At 35.2% G+C, this 20,282-nt stretch overlaps 1 protein-coding gene across 4 annotated transcripts in view; it reads right to left on the reverse strand.

Annotated features, from left to right (window-relative positions):
- Positions 1-3,307: 3,307 nt before the first annotated feature.
- Positions 3,308-20,282, reverse strand: part of HSF2 (heat shock transcription factor 2) — a 39,333-nt gene continuing 22,358 nt past the window's right edge. The window contains exons 5-13 of one of the 4 annotated variants that reach the window (XM_068985086.1): positions 19,820-19,895; positions 16,349-16,410; positions 15,338-15,425; positions 13,509-13,657; positions 12,846-13,085; positions 12,088-12,193; positions 7,955-8,008; positions 4,699-4,780; positions 3,308-4,279 (exon numbers count right to left, since the gene is read on the reverse strand). In XM_068985086.1, the coding sequence (XP_068841187.1) occupies positions 3,987-4,279; positions 4,699-4,780; positions 7,955-8,008; positions 12,088-12,193; positions 12,846-13,085; positions 13,509-13,657; positions 15,338-15,425; positions 16,349-16,410; positions 19,820-19,895 (1,150 nt within the window). In that variant the 3' untranslated portion in view covers positions 3,308-3,986. The remainder of the gene's footprint in view (positions 4,280-4,698; positions 4,781-7,954; positions 8,009-12,087; positions 12,194-12,845; positions 13,086-13,508; positions 13,658-15,337; positions 15,426-16,348; positions 16,411-19,819; positions 19,896-20,282) is intronic. The other 3 variants (XM_068985088.1, XM_068985087.1, XM_068985089.1) reach the window with 3 other exon arrangements.

Consider the following 20,282-nt stretch of genomic DNA (forward strand, 5'->3'; position numbering starts at 1 on the left):
TTGGGTTGATTTTGAGACTGTGTGGTAGATATTCCAGAAGTTTGGGGCTCAGTCTAAGTCGTAGTTAGTATCAACAATGAAAAATCAGGTTCATACACTGAAAATGGCACTTAACCTGATCTTCCCCAAAACTCAATCCCATCTAGTTATGGCAAGAAACAGAGTGACCCCAAATTGAGGGACATTACAAAGTATCAAGCCAGTACTCCTCACAACTGTCAAGGTCTAGCTTATGTGTATTGTAGTCTGTCTGAAGCCAATTTCTTGAAATTTACTTTATGACCTAATCTGCAATTGATTCTCAAAGTATTTTTACCTATGCTTGTTTCATGTAGGTGCTAATTCTCAAATGTAGCATTTTATGTATGTTTATCGTGAGTGTCATCTGGTCATCTCAGCCTGTGGACCTTCTGTTCTCACACTTCAGCTTCTAAACTGAGTATACCAACCCTATGAAGCACTTAATGAAAGTCACTCAGTCGTGTTTGACTCTTTGTGACCCCATGGATTATATGGTCCATGGAATTCTCCAGGCCAGGATACTGGAGTGGGTAGCCATTCCCTTCTCCAGGGGATCTTCCCAACCCAGGGATCGAATCCAGCATTGCAGGGGGATTCCTTACCAACTGAGCTATCAGGGGAGCCGGAAGCACACAGTGAAACACCCTAAAAGAACATTTATCTCTAAGTCACTAGCTCTCTTATAGGCTTACTTGTATCCCAACTGAGGCAAAAGAAACTTGGAGGTGGTTATGAAGATGAGGGGGTACATACCTGTAAACCGTACTGTGCTGTTTTCCATATAACACACAGAGACTTTTTGCAATAAACACAAGTTTATGTTATTTTTAAAAGAAGCAGTTTCCAGGTCTTCAATTTCCGTGTGTACATTTTCCTAAAGTGATGTGCTTGAAAAGATGTCTCAGAACAAGGCATCATCCCTTTTAACAATTTCTCTCTCCACACTTGAAACAAATCAAATAATTACTCCTCTTAATTCATCCTGAATCTTAATACCAAGGCACTTCAGATAAACTTGCTAAACACCCAAGTAGAGACAATTTTAAACACTGGTAAGAGAATGACACTTATTTTAAAAATCCTTTGCAATTCAGGTGACTTATATTTCTTTTCTTTCACTGAAATAATCAGGATGATCTAATTAAATTACCAGCTAATACAATTTTTAAAGTACTTGAATGAAATTTGAAGGACTTCATATTTGGTGACATTGCTGTAACAAAATTCCTTCTATTTTCATCTCTTTTTGTGTGTGTTAAAAAGGTTTCTTAGGACTTGATAAAAACAAATTGATGCTCTTAATATATTAATATTATAAACCTACCGCCAGATAATAAAACATTTGGGGAAAAAAGTCCCTGAGATCTGTTTACCCCACAAAAAGATGTATTTCTGATAAATTTTTACTTTTTATGTTAACAACTCAAAATTTAAACCACCTTAGTGAACAGTGAAATCTCTTGAACAGATCAATCCCCCAAAATTCAGAGGTAGAACATAATGAAGGTTTGCTCCCCCCTCACCTGAAATCTAAAGGAATATCCAGGATCGATGGATGGCTCTCCTCTAAGTGGTGATCCAGGAAGCCAAGTTTCCTCCTCCTTGTGTGTATACTCAGAAGCCACATACTCCTCTGCATCAAGCTAGCAGATGAGTAAAAGGTGAGGAGGGTTGCATGGGGGAAATTTTCAGGCCAGACCTGTAAGTTCTGAACACTGCTTTTCCTGATTTATTAGAATTCAGTTACATAGCTACCCTGTTTGTAAAGATGGAGATAACATAACTGCATGATATGAAATGGTTCAGCAATCAGTTAACAGTCTCTGCCACATACCTATATACTGTTGTGATCAACTGTGTATTTATAATTGGAGACAAACTTTAATGCTTGGAATTTTAAGGTTATAGGAAGTAATTTCAAATTTAGTTGCAGAGAAGTGCAACAGTTACTGTCAATGTATGACTATCATGCATAATAAAAGTAGTATAAAATTCTTTGGAGGAAGTAGAATGGATAATGATGAACACCAAATCACTATGGTATTTAGATATACATTTAAAAGCATGTTAACTTTTTTAAAATGGCAGTATTACCAGTATCCTAAATTCCTCCTGGCTACTTAAGGTGAAAGTGAAGTCGCTCAGTCGTGTTCAACTCTTCACGACCCCATGGACTGTAGCCTACCAGGATCCTCCGTCCATGGGATTTTCCAGGCAAGAATACTGGAGTGGGTTGCCATTTCCTTCTCCAGGGGATGTTCCCAGCCCAGGAATCAAACCCGGGTCTCCTGCATTGTAGGCAGATGCTTTACCATACTTAAAATGAAAAAGTTTAAATGTCACCTTAAAAAGTACTAGGAGATACAAGGTTTTCAAAATTATATTTAAAATACTTCTAGAGTTATCCTTAAAGGAGAAGAAACTTAATCATATCCCCCAGTGATGAAGGGAAAAAGAAAAAGTCTCTGAAGCTCTCTCTCCTCTAACTCTTGGCACTTTATGCAGAACACTGTTTTGAGTTCTTGAATTTGTTCACCAAGGTCCCACAGTCAGAGCCAAGTATTTTAGGATCTGCTAAGGAAGGGTTTCTTACCCCTCTGTGCTAGGCTTTATTTGAATTTTTATATCATGTATGAGAAATTCCAAGATACTGAGAGAGAGTCTATAGCCAATAAGGAAAGCCATCTCTGGAAAGCCATCTCTAATTTCTCATCAAACAGCCCTATTTAAAAAAGCGTTCAGATACTAGCTCACTGCTTCCAGTACTCTGCTCAAAGGTAGAATTCTTCAGGTGACAGTTCTCTGGCCTTGCATTAAGTCTCTCTAATCCTTCTGAGCAAATGTTTCAAAGGGAAAAAAGTGATTTAACTGTTTCTCTTTTCTCTCAAGGTGAAAATTAAAGGCACTTTGCATCCAGTGGTAATGTTCGTACCTAATTTGGACAACTGGAAGCATACTTTTCTCAATTCTTTATTAGAAACATAGAAAGTAAGCCAGTATAATTTTTAAACAAAGAACTTAAAACACATTAAATTAGGAGTCATTATATTTTCCTCCTTGTTGCAAGACAACCTATCCTCTGAGATGAGGCAAAAAGAACTTCCTATGCTTCATGTTTAGAATAATGGACAACAGACAAAGCTCACAGTCTACATCTACCAACTTCATATGAAAAGGAAAGACTCACATGTGGATGTCACTCCAAAGAAGACACGTAACAGACACTAGATACGCAACATTCATAATATTTATTTTACTAAATAGTATGCTTCAAAAAAACACAAAACAAACCAGAAAACTTTTACTTAAAACTAGTCCAGTGAGCTGGATGGGTTGACACCATCCCATCCCCTTCTGTCTATAATATATGCAGCTGAAACTGTATCAGACAGCAAGCACTCAAGTATATGTTGCCTTCCTTTTGAACATGAATGAACTTCTCTGAACCAAGAGAGACAAATGAAGTTTTACAAGATACAGGCACTTTATGTTCCCAGTTTTATAAAGAAGCCATGTGAAAAATACTCAATAAAAGCAACTGGAACAGAGAAAGCTTTAGGAGTTCTACCATTAGTTATAGTGACTTACACTCAATGCAAACAAGACAGCATCAAACAAGTAAAACAGACAAACGGAAAGTTTAACTGGGGTTAATGAACATATACGTAAAAAAGAAATCCAATTTAGTGTAACTGGAGAAAAATGGCCATTTGAATCCAACTTAAAGATATGCCAATAATGTGATTTAACACATCAAATCTTTATGTACCTACATAATTGAGTAACACCTGAAAGCTTTGCAAGAGTGGGTGGTTAGTGAGAAAAGCAAAAGGTGCTTTTGATTCCACAGTTATCTGATAAAATGAAACAAAGAAATTTACAAAAAAAAGTACCAAATGATACTTTAAAATAAATAGTTCATCATTTTGATGAATATATACACATAGAGTCCACTTCCTGGGCATTTAGCTATCTAAAAGTGGCATGTCACTATCCAGAGGTGCAGGAGCAAGTTCACATAAATAAAACAGTGTGGCTTCACTAGCTTCAGCTTCAGTCAATGGCTCCAGGCGAACAAGCTTACTTTGGGTTGGTTCTGGGTCCAAGCTGCTATCCAGAAGCTCATCAACTTCTATGGGTTTATCTACAGAGGACATAACTTCTGACGATGCGGTACTCCCCTGTTCAACAGAAGAAGCAGGGTTCCCATCGAGGAATGCAAGAAGTGGAAAAGCAGTGTACTGGATAAGCTGCTTATCTATAATGAAGATAAGAAAAATGCTTTTTTACCACCAGCTTATACAGAGTTCAAGCTGAAGGTGGAAAAAACAGAAGTAGATGTGCATATGTGCAATTATTACTCTTATATACAGTCAAACATGATACTTTGTGTCAGTAAATTTGACAATATTTAAGTCAAAAAATGTAGTCTTCACTAATTAAGAAATGAGGGTTCTTTCAGTTCTTCTGAAGTTAAATAGGGTGGAAAATTACAAACTTTAAGAACTCACCACACCAATTTCCTTTATATGCTGGAACCTTGATTTGTTATGAATAAAACAAAGACTAATACATACCCATGTTCAATAATTAAGCATGGCAAAATCTTCCTTTGCTCACGTTAGTTTCTACATAGAAACCTTAATTTTAAAAAACGAATACTACATTTATACCTACCTGTTTTGGGTTTAGATTTTCTCCCCTCTTCTGAAACTGGCTGAACTACATTGTTCTTGGTTTCTAATCCTTTATTCTCAGACTAAAAGAGAAAAAATAGTATAAAAATCCTTGTCTCATATTTTTTAGGTTCCTGAAAAACAGCAAAACATTTAAAATTGGTACAGTATATGAATACTGGTATGTTCTCTAACATGGGAAAGGGGAGCATCAGGAGAGATGAACTAGAGAGAGAGAGAGAGGGGGAAGGAGAGAGAGGGAGAGAGGGAGAGAGATGTAATCAAATTGGCTAAGAAAACTATTGCTGTCACCAAGTGGATGAAACAAAGAACTTGAACTAGGATGCCAGTAAGTACAAAAAAGGAGGGGCATTTCAACAGTAGAATAGACAGAATTTGTCAAGAGTGGAAGATGGTAATGAATCAAAGATGGCTAGTTTCAAATTGCTAATGAAGAGCTGATTCTTTAAACAATTTTAAACAGTTTTGACTTAAAATGTATTACACATTTCTTTTCGCTCACAAACAGAATATTTAGCATAAGTAAACATATTTATAGTAGCCCAGGATGACATGATGACATCCTTAAAACTATATTTGGAAGCCTCAAATATGAGGTGATATTTCTTCATTTCCTTTTTGTGGCTCTTTCAGTTCTTTTCTGTCATTTAAATTACTTCTTTTGACACTGTCTTCTCTCCTTACACCTGACTGTAAGGGAATTAAATCTTTAACGTTAAGTTCTTCAATGCCCTTTTCAATCATGTTCAAACTGAGGTGCTGACGTTCACAATTTTTCCTGAATAGTTGTTAAGTCCCAGATATCTGCCTGTTTGTAAATTATATACGGTGTAACAAACATACTAATTCCTAAAATTTCCCTGATATCAACATAAAATTAAGCAGTACAAATTTCCAAAATTTACAGATAATAACTTCATGACATAGAAACTACTTAAAACTTCCCCCCCAAATTATTTCTCATTTAGCATTCACAATTAAAAAAGCATTAATGCAGCTAATATTTCCTTTGTGTTTCTACTTCCTGTGCTAAGTTGCTTCAGTTGTATCTAACTCTTTGCAACCCTACAGACTGTAGCTTGCCAAGCTCCTCTGTCAATGGGATTCTTCAGGCAAGAATACTGGAGTGGGTTGCCATTTCCTCCACCAGGGGATCTTCCTGCCCAGGGATCACACCCAGGTCTCTTATGTCTCCTGCATTGGCAGGTGGGTTCTTTACCATTAGCACCACCTGGGAAGCCCTAAATATGTATTTTTCAAGGATGCCACTGTTGTTATTCTAATATGAGAACCAGGAAAACAAATGGGTTTCATCTCCCAAGCAAATTTTTGCTTATTCCTAGCAGCCACTGAGACTGCTATACTGAGATTGCTATACTGCATACTGATTCATTAGCAAAGAGTGCTTTAATACACATCGTACAATACTTGTCACTGGCAAGGGAATGAAAGCTGATGTGCCAATTATTTAAAATTAATCAGAATTCTAAAACATGATAAAAAGTCACTCTCAATTTTAATTTTTCTATAGTATTGTAGAATACTATAGAATTTGGGCTTCCCAAGTGGCTCAGTGGTGAAGAATCCACCTGCAGTGCAGGAGACATGGTTCAATCCCTGGGTCGGGAAGATCCCCTGGAGAAGGAAATGGCAACCCTCTCCAGTATTCCTGCCTGGAAAATCACATGGACAGAAGAGTCTGGTGGGCTACAGTCCATAGGGTTGCAAAAAGAGTCATACATGACTCAGCAACTGAACTAACAGTATTGTAGAGAATATGCAAACTTGCCATTTAACTGTTATTCCTGAAAGCTTTGGGGAACAAGATGACGACCCAAGAACAGAGAATGCCTTAATGTCTAACAATAAACAAACAGTACAGCACATTCAATAAACATATGCATGGTCCTTGTTCACTCAACCTAAGGTCTAACATTCAGTAATACTGTCTTACTAAAACACAATCGGATTGCGGTCCATAGAGTCTTATAATATAAACCTAGACAAACTATAATCCACATGCCAAATTCAGCATTCTACCTGTTTCTTAAAAAGTTTTACAGAAGCACAGCCACACGTATTCTTTTACGTGTTGTCTACTATGGTTGATTCTGCAGACCTTAGTAGTTGTGAAAGAGAATACCTGGCTTCCTGGAAAGCCAAAAATATTTAGTCTTCAGAGAAAAAGTATGCCAACCCCTGATATAAACCATCCAAATACCGAATATATAACCAACTTCCTAGTTCAAAAATTCACAAGTACCTTCAACTTTTAAGTTACCCAAGCTATAACTCTGAAAATGTGGTGAGGCTATCCTCACACATGACAATAGTTAGAAAAATTCCACCTCCTCACTCTAACACCTCGTATTTATTAGATACATGTTCATTTTTTATTAAAAACAAAAATAAAAATTAAATTTTGATTCTACTAATCTAAAAAATTTGTACAAATTTCAGGGGAACTGATTTACCTTTTTATTCAATGAAAAACAGGAATTATGAAATGATTTGGTATAAACACAAGATAAATGAAGTACACACTTACTCAAGTCAATAAGTCATACAAAGTAACAGACTGATTTCTAAATGTCCACTCTAATAACTTGATATTATCCTTATTACTCACTGAAAACCAGTTCTAAAGAATCTGTTAACTAGTGCTAATTCCAACTATAGTTACTATGTTTAAGAAAATAAAAACTCCCCTTAAGAAAGTCCCAAATCCATACTTCACTGATTCAACTCGCCTTCCCTACAAATAATACAAATGCTTCCCTACAAATAATACATATGTTTTTACTATATGCTAATAAAATGAAGGAACTTGTTTTCAATATGAATACCCTTAAATTTCAACAAAAAATGCTGAGATGTTATTTATAGATGGAATAAGAATGTAAAATGAAGACATCGAAACATGAAATCGTATTTTAATAATTTCTTTCAGCAATATACCTAAGTATGCCAAATTTAGTCAGTTTATCTTCCAGCATATTGAATGCTAATTTCACATTCACATTTAACAGCACAAGGCACAGAAGAATTGGGCAATGATTCACCCCATAACCAAAAGCGAATTTTTTATCTAGAATTTTATTATCTCGATTACATGTATTAGGTAAGAATATAAAATGCTTTTTGTAACTGGGAGTGACACTGCTCTCTATTTACTAGGACTTTTTTCTTCAAATTCTTACAGCTATGGGTCCTGAGCAACATGAATTAAAACTTACTTTTGTATTATTGATGTAATCTGTGGGATTCATCTGCACAGAACTAGTGAAAAGCTGAAAGACCAAACAAGAAAGATGATAAGTTTAAAAAGTATTTAAAAAAATTTAACTGTGTGTTCAAAATTTTATACAGCTATGTAGGGTGAAGAGATGTAGTTCCTGCACTAGGAAGTTTCCATATAGTAAAACAAGTTTGGAAGAGAAAAGCAAGAAAGCAGAAAGAAAAACAAACAAAAGCAGAGCAAGCTAGCCCATGCATTAGATGTTTTAAGAATTTCTACCCTGTAATAGTAGTAGGGTAAATCACTTGAGACAAATGGTGGTTTTCCCACCTCCCCTCTCCTTCATTTATTTTTTCCTCCCTAAATGCCTTTAGCCTTAAATGGCAACCAGGGCTGAATTCCTTGCCCTTACAATGATCCTTCACTGACTGACTACCTGCTAATTATGTGATAATTGTACAGAATCTGCTCTATGAGAATGGTTCCTAAATTACACCTCAGGTGGAGTGCTCTAATCAAATGGTATAACTCCACGTTGATTATTTCACATAGCAAGGGAAGCCACAGATGCTAAGACCACTGCTTACTGCACTCCTGAGACCAGGTACTTTACAAACATAATTTTTGTTTATGTCAAAAGCTTCAAAGTCATCCTTTCCACAGGGATTTACTGAGCATCTAAGAAATATTTGACATCATGAAGAATACAAGATGACACTGTATCTGCTCTCCAGGAGCTTACAATCTAAAAGGCAAGATAAGAACAACATCAAATAGCAACATATGATCAGATACAATCCAGTATTATAATAATTAATGGATGGTGGGGCTCAAAAGTACTAAGGAGCTAAGAGAAAGAGAAAATAAAATAGAGACACACAGGATGAAACAAAAAGTATTGATAAAACTATGTGACATGTATCAGTTCCTGGAAAATGGTTAGGACCTAGAAAAGAGAGGATGTCACACAGCATTAGCAACAATAGAGAAGAAATGGTTGTGACGTAAGTTCTACAAATGAAATGACTAGTCCAAATGACACAGAAGTTCTGACCTGAATAGTTAAGTTGTATACATAAGGTTTTAAAAAATAAGGCAAGGCCAATGGACAGGACATTCTGTCCACAATAAGCGTCTTGGGAGTGGCCTGAGTAATGAAATATACTGACTAAAGCATTTTAAGAGAATGAGCACACCAAATGGTTCGCAGGACAGAATGAAATGCAGAGGCTCCTTCACCCTCTATAGACACTCATTCCTCTCCTTTCAAGTTCCACATTCACTGTAGCCCTAAAAATATCCTCAGCTCTTCCTTTCCTTTCCTTTTCCTACTTTCATACCACCTACTGATCCAGGAAGAAGAAACTCAGTTTCTTAACTATAGGTAGGTTAACTATACACATCACTGCCAATCTCTACCAGTTCAGCTTGCACATGCCTTGGAGGCCTGACCAGATTTTGTCCCTACTGACAGTAGCACCTGAGGAGGACAAGCAGTATAAACTGCTCTCTCCTCCTTTGCCCCAACCCCCCTATACACTGACTCGGGACACCTTCATGTATTCCTAGCAGATGCATGGTCTTAAGTAGGAAAAAGTAGATCATATATGAGGAACTGACATAGTTCAATTCCAAGGTCAAGTCTCTCCTACTGATTCCACATTATGTCACTTAGTACTGAACTCTGCAGCAAGAACCCATGAACTTCTCAGTATACTTATTCACACATACACTTATCTTTTCCATTTCAGAAAACAATGCAACTTATGAGTAATTTTTCATTTATAACAACACCTCATAATTCAAGATTGAAACAATGAAGGTCTTAGATGAGGAAGGCAACAGTGGAAACAGAAAGTAGGCGTGGTTTGTGAATGCTATTTTGGAAAATACACACCACTTGGTAAATGGGGAGATTATCCTGTATCAGTAAAGAGAAGTCTGATACCACTACAGAAAATAAAACTAAAAGGTAGCTACTTTAGAGAATAAACAAAATTTTGGTGTTAAACACAAATAATTTAAGGCAAGATGTAACTGATGATCCCAAAGGCATGGAATTGGAATTCAAGCGAAGTTTACTTTAAAAAATATTAAGAGCTGGAGATACACTTTTGAGAGCAATCCTACAAACCAAAATCCCTTGAGAGGCAAGACAGAAAAAAGAAGAGGCAGAAAAAAACAGGATAAAAGACTCGGTACTTTGAGGAATAACCACAAGTATAAGATAGCAAGAAAAAGAAAAGCTCTTAGAAGAAACAGAATGGTTAGGGACACAGGAAGAGAACAAAGAGGTCCAGTGCCTTTAAAATCAACATAAAAAGTTTGGAAGAAAATCATTAGTGTTAAATAACAAGTGTCAATTATTTATAATCTTTACAAAAGCCCTTCATGTCAGGCATTAGCCATATTTAATAAATGGGGAAACTGAGCAAGGGAGGTTAATTTTTCCAAGATTAATAACATAGCTAGTAATTAACATGAGCCAAAAATGGAATCCAAATCTGTCTGATTCAAAACAAACCTTCTTCCACTATCCCAGTGGCCTAATTTAGGGTGAAAAAAAAGTTGCAGCCTATTTACAATAGGTAAACCAAGGCAGCATAGAATTTGAGTAAATAAAGATATTTACTGTCAGATTTACTTGACAGATATATATATATCTGTCAAGATAATCCAGAACTTCAAAAGAAAATATGGAATAAAAAAAATAATAACAAACACAACCACTCATTTGTACAATTTTGGAGTATAAGGATTAGAGGAGCAGAATGGTAAACAAGCAGAACACCACATCAAAACGTTTTATAAGATGGAGATTACCTGTACCTACTGAAGGCAGTTGGGAAAGATCAAGGCTAGAGATAGAAAAATAGAGTGGCAGAGGGCAGGTGTACAAACTGGCTTTAAAGGGGAAACAGGTACTTACTTTCTAAGAATTGAGTCTGTACAGCTGATGAGAGGACTAGGGCATGGTGAATTATGGTGAATTATGCTCTGTGAATAGGGAAGAATTGGCTAGATAAGGTCGTGAGGACAAAAGAATGTGCTAACTTTTCCAAAGTTAAATGACCTAGTTGAAGACAGAGGATTTGTAGAGAGTAAGGATTATAGGATTTTATTTCCTTCTACGTGATGTAAGGGACAGATACTCTAAAAGGTCTCTAAATTCAGACTGGGAACAAAGACCGTAGAATCAAGAAGGGCTATCAAGTTATTGTTAACAAGTCGAAGTATGTCATTAGTATGAATGTTAAATTTACTAGAGAGTAACATGGAAAGGGAATCTTCTAAAAACGTGAAATCCATCCTATGAGGCACTAATCATTTAGGAAAAATAACAGTCATCTGACACTGACAAGGCTTTCCAGGGGGCTCAGAGGTACAGAATCTTCTGATGTGAGAGAAGCTGCATTTTAAGGGAAAAACATACCAAAAAAAAGGAACAAAAGTTTTCAAGAAAAAAACACAACAGAAAATGGAAATAGAGGAAAGAGCAAGATTCTTCTGGATAAGACCAGGCCACATAGGAAGCTTTAGCTAAGGGAGACATGACTGGTAGGAACAAGAGAAAAGAAAGCAAGGAAGGTGGTTAGTGCTAAAAATGATAGACAAGGATTCAAAGTCCAGACAACACTGGAATCAAGTTCATACAGGTGCTTGCGAGGACTGGACTGGGGGAATCTTGGGACTCAAAATATAAAAAATGTTTAAAAACAGCAAATATGACAACATATAGTACATTTGACTGAAAAATTAATTCCCAAATATTGAGAAGTGTCTCCATGATCTTTTCTACAAACTTCTACTAATTTCTATTCAATGACAATTTATTCCAGAGCAAAATGTAACACAGCAACAAGTCCAGACAAGACCTGGACTTAACAGTACTTTTGAAAAGAGTTGATATGTTGTTACAGAGGGATTAACTGAACTTCTACTCAGAGACAAATAGTGATCACCCTCCTTCACTGTCCTGAAACCATCTGTCCATTCTAACAAAACCATTTCATTTAAAATAAATGAAATGCAAAAACAGTATAGAATTCAAGAAAATGATGCACTGATTTATAAATAATATTCACATATACACAAACTGACAGTACAACAAAGAATATTCAAAGTACCTACATCAACCAGGAGATCTGGGTCTATGCTGAACTGTCTTCCTGACAGCATGGCTTGGAAGTCCTCTAAACTGCAATCAATACTGTCAAGATAATCCAACAGCTCAACCCTAAGGAAAAGATATCCAAAAAAAAAAATCAAATATAGGTTTCCTGGCTTTTATGTTTATAATCACACTGAAAACTTGCTAGGCAAAATATTCCTAGCAACTGCTGAATCCTTACCAATTCTTAACCTTAAGAGATCCTATTCAGAACTTAGGATTCAAAAATTCAGTTAATTGAGAACCTATAGCCTTTATATAAAACTTTAGTTTTTAAAGAAAAAAATTCTGCAATAACACAGTCTGACTTTATCTTTTTCCTCTGTATTATAAATTATAAAATGTTTCACCTCTTATTACTGGTCTTTGCTACTAACTTCTTGTTTTCTTATACTATAAATAAGCTCCTTAATAGAGATTGTGTTATTCCATAGTCCTGACAAAAACATAAATACACAAAAACACACACACTTTGAAGACATTCAAAAACAAGTATTTCATTAAATAAATCTAATAAAATGACAAGAAAATCCCAAGACTGCTCTTGGAATAATTAAAGCTTTCTCAAAATAACATTTTCAGAGTTCAGTCCAGACCAAAATAGAAGGTTGACTACCTGGGTTCATAACCTGAAAGTAAAATCATTCAAAGAGAAAAAGAACATGTGAAGTAAAAAAGAATGCAAATAAATTTAAACAGCATCCAGATGAGTACTCACTTTCCTAAAAGATTGATGTTATCATTTAAAATGGAATCCATCATGGTCACGGGATCTTCTGTGGTCAGACTAGATGAGCCATTTAGCTGGACGGCACTAGACATGAGAGGGCTGGAGCCATCACTGTCTGAACTTAGGGGTTCTCTGGCTGGCTCACTTTGATCTCCACTCTGGATGACAGGTGCATATTCATCCTCATTGTCATCTTCAACAATGACAATATCAGGGTACTGGCTACAGCTAGATTAGCAATGTGAGAAATAACCAATTGCATTTTCAGACTATTTCAATAAATTCACCCTATCCAGTCATTCTCTAGGGAAACTCTCCCCCTATCCCCCGCAAAGCACCTGACAAAAGGTTTAATTTTCTTGAGTGTGTAGTTTAATGACAAATATTGATACTTCATACAATGTAAGAGAACAAAGACTCAATTAAAGGTCTTAAACTCCAAACCTTAAAAATGAGAATTCTCATTACTTTTTGCTGAGAGTCTTTCACTGGAAGGAGGGAGGTACTTGGTCGAATAATTTGGCTTAACTTTTCAGTTCAACAATTAAAATATGGGTGACATATTAGTTCATCAAAGAATAATGTAGTTTTAAATTTAGATCTGTTAAGAAAAGTAGTATTTTCATAAATGTTACTTCACAATCTCCTTACTTGGAGGGATCAGATATAACATCCTCATTAGTTTCTGGAATAACTGGGATATTTTCTTCATCTGCATTATCATCAGTAACGTCATAAATAATGATATCATCTGAAATCCGCTCCCTTGACTTTAAACCTTCAGTCCTACTGTGTGGAACCTAAAAAAATCAGGTAGAAAATATATCAGAAAACAAATTTATTTTGACTACCAAACAACATATCATTTAAAAAATGGTACCTGGGCTTTGAGATACAATGGTAAGCAAAACATAGAAGTACCAATTCACAAAGGTGTAAAGTATATTATCTGCATGCTACTTAACTATTTCTTTCACTGTAAGGGACCGTAAAGATGACATACCTCAGAATGTTTCTAAGAAAAGATCTTCAAATTTTAAAGTATTTCTTATACCCAAAGAGTTAAAAAGCTTAGGACTTCAGAAATCTCAAGCATAACCAGACGGCCACTGGGCTGATGGAAATTACATCATCTTCAGCTACTCTCGTTAGACACGTTTTATTCTGACTCATTAGATGGTTTCTTTAACAGGGAAAAAAAAAAAACCACTTCAACTATCCTACAGCTAGATGTCAGTTTGGCTTTTTAGCAATGATTTTTTTGTTTAAATTCAGCTACAGATTTATTCAGACCATAGGTACACTAATAAAAAAGCATTCATTTCTTCAGAGCAAACTTTAGTAATTATTATAATGCAAAATTCTATCAATTTCAGCACTAGATAATAGGGAGGTATAAAATATAAATCAAATTAAATAATGAAATCTTCATTCATTTACATTAATCTTAAATCCTAAAAACAGGTATCACTGATTATTTAGAAACACTGGGAAGAGGAACCAGATGTCTGGGTGACTCTAACTTGCCTGAGAACAAAAATCTCAACACCCTAATAATAAATCTAAAACAGTATTCAGAATTCTAGGACTTTAAAGTTACAATGATAATCAGATATTAATAAGTCTGGATTCAACTAATCTTCAACTGGGTATAAGTTTGATAATTTATCCAGAGTTTGTAATAAAAATTAAACAAAAATATATTTTGCAGTTGCTATACTAAAGGAGTCTAGTCTGTGTATATTTATAGTAAAAGCTGGAAAAAACTTAAAATAACCAATGGACAAGTACATAATTACATTATCATAATATTCAATTAATCCCACAGAGTAGTTAAGATGAACTAAATCTCTATGTTTAATAAATCACAAAAGACCAAGTGAAAAAAGCCACAGTGCAAATGGATATGTATAAAATAATATTTGTATAAAGTTTAGACATATACAGGCTTTCCTTGGTGGCTCAGACGGTGAAGAATATGCCTGCAACTACAATGCAGGAGACTCGGGTTTGGTCCCTGGGTCGGGAAGATCCCCTGGAGAAGGAAAGGACAACGTACTCCAGTATTCTTGTCTGGGACAGAGGAGCCTAGAGAGCTACAGTCCATTGGGTAACAAGAGTTGGACACGACTAAGCAGACTTTCACAACAGAGGTATACAACCTAATACCAAATACTGTTCATGGATTCACACATCAAGCAGTCATGGGAATAATAAATACTAATTCAAGATAGCGATTCATCTCTGGATGAGAGGCGAGAGTGAGAGTGAAAGAAAAACGAACTTGGAAATAGGCAGAAATAACTGTATGTATAACAGTTTATTTCTTAAAATAATCTAAATAATAAAAAAGTAACGATTTTTAAAAGCTGGAGGATGAGCAGTTAAGATTATTCAGTAAACTTTTTTAAATGCATGAGATACAGCTGTATAAAATTTAGCTTGAGATAATAAATAGAAAACAGAATTTGAAAAATTACTTTATGATGATGATTATCAGCTGGTTCTTTTACTATGTGCTGAAACAAATTCTTCTTTTGGGCTCCATTAGTGTTCAGAAGTAGAGGCCTGAAAATCAGAGGATATATATCAAGTTTGGTGAAGCAAACATACAAGCAGTTTAGGTTGCTTCTAATAATTTACCCACATATAAACACATTCACTTTAACAATGAATAAAAAATTTCAATAAGGGTCAAAGAAATTCTTGAAAAAGATTACATCTTAAGAATAGAAACTGGGGGATGAGTGTGTCTAGAACTTTTATTTCTCCATTCTTCTGTACTATCTGTTATAATAAACATAATAAATTACTCTCCCCAAATACACTTCATTGTGACTGAACTACATAACTCTTTACAGTACTTACATAGTTTAAAAAAAAAAAAGGTAGTATCACAAAAAATTAGTAGAAGCAGTTATTTTCACAGCATAAGTTGTAAGGATAAACAAGGTCTGCTAAAATCCTCAGCCTTACAAGATAATCTTTTTAATCTTTTTCTCCTACTCCTATTCCTTTGTCCACTGTTTTTCTTGTTTTAATTGTGACAAATGCAGTTATTCATATTTATGGGTATTACAACCCATCGTCAATACACAGGTTTTTAAAGACCCTTATGAATGGATTAAACATGAGATAAAAATTTAAACAAATAAAAATTTTTTGTTTTCTTCGGCATGTATCCTCTTTTAACAGTTTCTCTCATGAGGTCTTCTAATACTACAATAATTTGCTAATGTAAATGAAAAATGAATTCTTTATCAACCATATGTACGTAAAATGACCATTCAGGCTATCCTGATCTCTCAAAAACAGCAAGATGACAACGGTAGAAACAACGCCACTCTTGAAATGTTTAAAGATAATAAACAAGGGAGGACAGTTCATCTGGGACAACAGGGATATTAAGCAAATAAAGGCCATTCATGATTAAACTCTAACATGTTTGGTTGTCTACAGATAGGTGAAAATGAATTATCAAAAAAACTTACCTTTTACGTTTTAAACTCACAAGTTGGTTATTCTGAACCAATGTAACAATAAACTGGACAATCTAAAAGGAAAATACAGGAAATATCCCATCATAGATTTCTAATTCTTCCATCTACATTACAAGTCTTATAAAATTAATTCAGGTACTATATGTCCTCTATTCTTAGTCACATAAGCTTTCACATTTAATAACACTTTAAATTTGGATGCATCTTATAATGATACTTAAAAAAAAACATACCAGCTTCCAGGGAGAATAACCTGTGATAAAGCTGCTGCTACTTAAGATATAGAAGTACCCCTGGTGGCTCAGATGGTAAAGTGTCTGCCTACAATGCGGGAGACCCGGGTTCAACCCCTGGGTCGGAAGATCTCCTGGAGAAGGAAATGGCAACCCACTCCAGTATTCTTGCCTGGAAAATCCCATGGACAGAAGAGCCTGGTAGTACAGTCCATGGGGTTGGAAAGAGTCGGACACGACTGAGCGACTTCACTTTCACTTTCAGGACATCCATCTTCCCATATGTATCTATATCTAGCTTCCTCCCCTGCCACCCACCTATCTATCTCTCCGATATTCAGTTCAATTATTTGTCTTGGTGATAAATACTAAGCAAGCCTGGATATAGATCCTTACTTTTAAAATTCTTTCAAGAAGATTATGATGCAAAAGAAAACTGATGTTTGACAGATATTTTTCTTATACCGGGTAACACAATTAGCAACAAAAGAGATTGCCAACTCTCTCAGATCATAATGTTTTCAAATTATAAAAGTTATTGGCTAATTCTAGAAAATTACTGAGACACTGAACATCTGTCAAAGCTTCCAGATGACAATCACAGGAAGCTGATCTTCAGTCTCATTAAATTTAGAAAAAACTATTAAACAGATCCAGACATACAATCAATTTTTTATATTTTATGACAGTGTTTCTTAAAATATGGTCCATGGACCAGCAGCACTGGCCTAGGAGCTTTTTAGACATTCAAATTATCTATCCTACTCCAGAAATGCTCTAAAATTCTGAGGAGAGGGTCCAGCAATGTGTGTTGTTCACTAGCAAGAGCTCCAGGTGATACTGATGTGAATGTGAGAATCACTGGTTCAGGGTATGCCTTGGAATTGTACTGCCTAAAGGAGTTAAAGAAGTAAACTATGAAAATCAGTATATCACTGAGATGCTATGAACAAAGCATCAGTATATCAGTATATCACTGAGATGCTATGAATAAAGCTATGAATAAAGACAACTATCTAGAATCTTTGCAGAAGAGTTCCTTGCACAAGCTTATAAAATATAATTACATGATTGAAGAGAACTGACAACTGAAAACACATAATGTATAGCTTTAATATTGAACACTCTCCCCCAAATGAGGCTACTAAATAGCTTGCCTTACAATCAATATTAACTTTTCCACAGAGAAAATACAAATATTTTAATTGAAGAGTTAGACAGCATTAGTCTATGATGCTTTCAAACTGTGGTCTCTACAGATAAGTCAAAATGAATATTTATTGAAAGGACTGACGCTGAAGCTAAAGCTCCAATACTTTAGCCACCTGATGTGAAGAGCAGACTCAGTGGAAAGCCTCTGACACTGGGAAAGATTGAAGGCAGGAGAAGAAGGGGGCGACATAGGATGAGACGGTTGGACAGCATCACCAATTCAATGGACACGAACCTGAGCAAATTCCGGGAGACAGTGAGGCACAGGGGAGCCTGGCATGATGTCCCCTTGGCATGGGGGTCACGAAGAATGGGACACAACTTAGTGACTTAACAACAGAGTCTATGCAAAGAAGGTTAGCCACTAAATTTACTTGTTTAAAAGGAAATGCTGACAGCTGATGAAAAGACAACATTTAACCTTAAAGATATGTATGAAACAGTTTAATTATTTTCGTTAATTTATAAAAAACTGTTAGGGAAAATTCCAAAAGCATTAGTTAGCAGAATTTATAAGAACATGAAATGCTGGTTAAATTTCTCCTGAAATCTGTTGTAAGCTTCAGCTCTCTTTTGACACTTTGGCACTATGTTGTACAGAGTCTGTTTCCTGAAGAAGATGAGGCATTTAACATTTATATCACTGGACTTCTGTACCTGACAAGTTCTCTAACAGATACCTCCAATATATTATTCCAGTTAATCCAAGGCTAAAGAGGAAATGGCAGAGTTAGAAACAAATTCCAGGAATAGGGAAAAAATTATCAGCAATCTATCATGCATTATGGAAACTTCCTAACCCCAATAAAACACATAGGTTCAAACTCCAATTTGAGGAGACAGAATGTTTGCTTTCATGAAAAAAATGAAATACTAAGTATTTTACCAACTATTCTTGCTTTCAAGGAAAAAACAACAACAAATTATGAAGTATTATATGAGTTAACATTTAACCAAAACATTATTTTGTATTGTGTATCTGAAAAAGATACACAGATTTTTTTAAAATAAAGCATAGGTTAAGATACATCTATCATTTAAAATTAGGTATTCCTAAATAGGACTTTAGGTTGGAATCAACTATGGACATTTTAAAAATACATGTACTTGGACTAAACAATAAAAACTGAATCTTACATTCAACCTTCCCCTGAAACTTATTTTTAAAAATCAGTGTATCTATTTTGACTGTAGGCCAAAGGGTGCAGCTACCATTCATCTCTGCATTCTAAACCTCTCCACTGCATCCAGACCCTTCCCGTCATACTCCTATTTTTAGCTAATGGCCTCTGAGTAGGAACAAACTGAAGCTCTCCCACCCTCCCCCCATAAAACCTGTTGCTTAAACTTAAGAGTACAGTTTACTCATGAGCAAAAAATAGCTGCCTTAATTACTTTTATGTTTCACCTCTTATTAACATATGAAAGCTGATATGAGAAGATTAAATCACAAGGACACAATGCAGCAAGGAGATTTTCAGTTCCCCCAGTAATTTTCAGCTCAGATACTAAAATTCAGGATTTATAGTACACCACTACCTTAACTGCCTTTCTGCACAGGCTAATAATGACATACTTTGATAACTAATTTTTTTGTTTGGTTGCTTTGAAAATATTCGTCATTTATCTTTCATGACCGTATCTTTGCCTTTTAGAGTAAAAAACAGTAAAACAAAACCAAAAAACTTGACTCAGTCTTTTATATGTTAAAAAATTAGTAGTGTATTAACTATGTTTCTAAGAATGAAGTATATTAAAGCTGTCATATCAGGCAAAAGATCTTACTAAAAGCTAAAGAAACATTAGCTGGAAGTATAGTATGATTATATTTAGCTAATGAGAAATTTTTTTTATTCAAAAGAACATGTAACACTTGGCTTGATTTCATAGTTTTACTTCTGTGTACTCAATATATATAAGAAACTAAGATCAATCACTGACTATTCAACAGAGGGTTTTTTCAGGGTCAAAAATGATACTCATTAAATTCAGATTATAGTCAGAGAAAAACACTCACCTTTCGAATAACTTGTTGCTGTTGTGCATGTTTTGCTCGTAATTCAGACACCTCCTTCCAAAGGGACTCATTCTCACTGTTATCATACATCAAAAATAAGAATTTTTTAAATTCAGTCAGAAAAGCCAGATCTCAGTATCTTTAATTAAGAACACCAGAAAAATGAACTAGTTTTTACTATGTATCTTCGTTAAGAGTAGGAAAATTTTGGTTCAATTACACAGAATGGCAACTAACCTTGACACAACGCAGAATCTTTACTTTGTTAACAGTAGTACCCTGTACTCGTGGCAATACATATATTCAAAAACTAAGACACACACCTACATCCATAAAATAGTAGGCCATTTACTCCTCTGACAATCTGGTAAATTATTTCTTGTTTTAAAAATTAACTTTTCAAATATGGTTACCATGAGAATTCTGGACTTGTGCTTAGGAAACAATTCTTTAAAAACAGTGA

The sequence above is a fragment of the Capricornis sumatraensis genome, chromosome 13, assembly GCF_032405125.1.
Source record: "Capricornis sumatraensis isolate serow.1 chromosome 13, serow.2, whole genome shotgun sequence".
NCBI lineage: Eukaryota > Metazoa > Chordata > Mammalia > Artiodactyla > Bovidae > Capricornis > Capricornis sumatraensis.